This window comes from Montipora capricornis, chromosome 8, assembly GCF_036669925.1.
Source record: "Montipora capricornis isolate CH-2021 chromosome 8, ASM3666992v2, whole genome shotgun sequence".
In the NCBI taxonomy this organism is placed as follows: Eukaryota; Metazoa; Cnidaria; class Anthozoa; order Scleractinia; family Acroporidae; genus Montipora; species Montipora capricornis.
In genome coordinates, this window is record NC_090890.1 from 13,591,281 (window position 1) to 13,593,162 (window position 1,882).

At 47.5% G+C, this 1,882-nt stretch overlaps 1 protein-coding gene across 1 annotated transcript in view; it reads right to left on the bottom strand.

Annotated features, from left to right (window-relative positions):
• Positions 1-1,498: 1,498 nt before the first annotated feature.
• LOC138013701 (uncharacterized) overlaps positions 1,499-1,882 on the bottom strand; it is a 909-nt gene continuing 525 nt past the window's right edge. Inside the window, exon 1 of the mRNA XM_068860784.1 lies at positions 1,499-1,882. This exon is cut by the window's right edge and continues 525 nt beyond it. Within this exon, the coding sequence (XP_068716885.1) occupies positions 1,499-1,882 (384 nt within the window).

Sequence of the window (1,882 nt, forward strand, 5' to 3'; positions counted from 1 at the left end):
CCTTAGAACGTGACCAAGCCATCTAAGTCTGCGGTGTTTGACCTCTAGCAAGGTGTTTTTGCAACCGGTTTTCTGGTAGAGGACTTTGTTTGACACCTTCTGGGGCCAGAAGATGCCGCATATCTTCCGAAGACATCCATTATGGAAGGCACTGATCTTGTCCATGTCCGATTTCACAACACGCCAGCACTTCGACCAATAGAGGAGGACAGATTTAACATTGCTGTTGTATAGTCTCAGCTTGGTAATAAGGCTGCACTGCTTGGATTTCCAAATGGGTTGGAGTCGTGCAAAGGCCCCTCGCGCCTTGCCTAGCCTCGCCTCGCCTCGCCTCGCCTCGCCTCGCCTCGCCTCGCCTGGATATCCTTCATTGCTCCATTATCCTTGCTGATTAAACTGCCCAGATAAGTGAAGTCCTCCACAGGATCCAGCACTTTTTTTTTGACAGTTATGGGTGTAGGGTTGACTGAGTTGATTGACATGACTTTGGTCTTCATTGTATTGATGTTTAGTCCGGTTTGGCTGGAGAACGTATCTAGTCGATCCGTCTTCACCTGAAGATGATCACTCCTGGAGGACAAAAGTGCCAGGTCATTAGCAAAGTCTAGATGAGGAGAAAAGCGTCCACTGGATACCTCTTGCCTTGTCTGATGTGGTTTGTCGCATTACCCAGTCTATGGTAATTAGAAAGAGCATACGGGAAAGGATGCAGCCTTGACGTACTCCAGATTTGACTGGGAATGGTTCAGATGTTTTGCTACCGATGATGACACTGCACTCAAAGTTCCTATAGAAAAGATTGATCAGCGTAATGGTCTTGTGCCAGATCCCGTATGACTCTCCCTATGTACACTGTCAAAAGCTTTTCTAAAGTCTACAAAGTTAATGTGCAGGGGAGCGTTCCATTCCAGGCACTGCTCAATGATGTTCCTCAGTGCAAAGATCTGGTCAATGCATCCTCTACCCTTGCGAAAGCCGGCTTGTTCCTGCCTGAGCCTGCAGTCGATGGCTGAATCAAACCGCTGAAGGAGTACCCTACAGAATATCTTGCTTGGCGTAGAGAGAAGGGTTATACCACGCCAATTGTCACAATTTTGCAGGTTGCCTTTCTTAGGTATTTTAACTGAGACCATTTGTCCAGTCACATGGGATGGTGTTGGTGTCCCATATATAGCTAAAGAGGTCTACTAACACGGTTGTAGAGATATCAAGGTCAGCTTGTAACATTTCAGCATGGATGGAGTCAGGTCCGGGCGCTCTGCTATTCTTTGTAGCTTTGATTGCCTTTCTGACCTCTGAAGGCGTAGGTGGACTTATGTCAATATCAAGGATATCTTGAGGAGGGTCAGGGCTTGCTGGTTGATCTGGCTCTGGTTGGTTGAGAACCTCCTGAAAATGCTAGACCCACCTGGCTGTCTGCTCTCGCTCAGATGTCAAAGGAGAACCATCCATGGCTCTAACTGGTGGTGGGTGGCTGGTATAGTTGCCACAGAGCTGCTTAGTGACTTTTATAGACTGTGCTCAGCTCTCCTCTCGAAGCAGCGAGCTCCGCTTTGCACGCCAACTCTTCAATGAAGTGGCACTTATCCTTCCTGGCACTCTTTTCCACTTCTCTGTCTTTGGACGCGTATATTTGTTGGGCCTGCTCTTGTAGCCTCGGCGATTTTGCGTTGAGCATCTTAATTTTAATGTGCTTCCGTTCTTCAATTTTTTCCCATGTCTCAGGTGTTAACCATTGCTTGTTATTTTTCTTCTTGTATCCAACGGTGCTAGCTGCTGCCTCGTAGAAGGTGTTCTTGATCCTATTCCACTTAGTCTCAACTGGTGTGTCGTCTTGGTTGGAGCCTGCAAGAACTTGGAAGCGGTTTTTAACTTCCAGGAC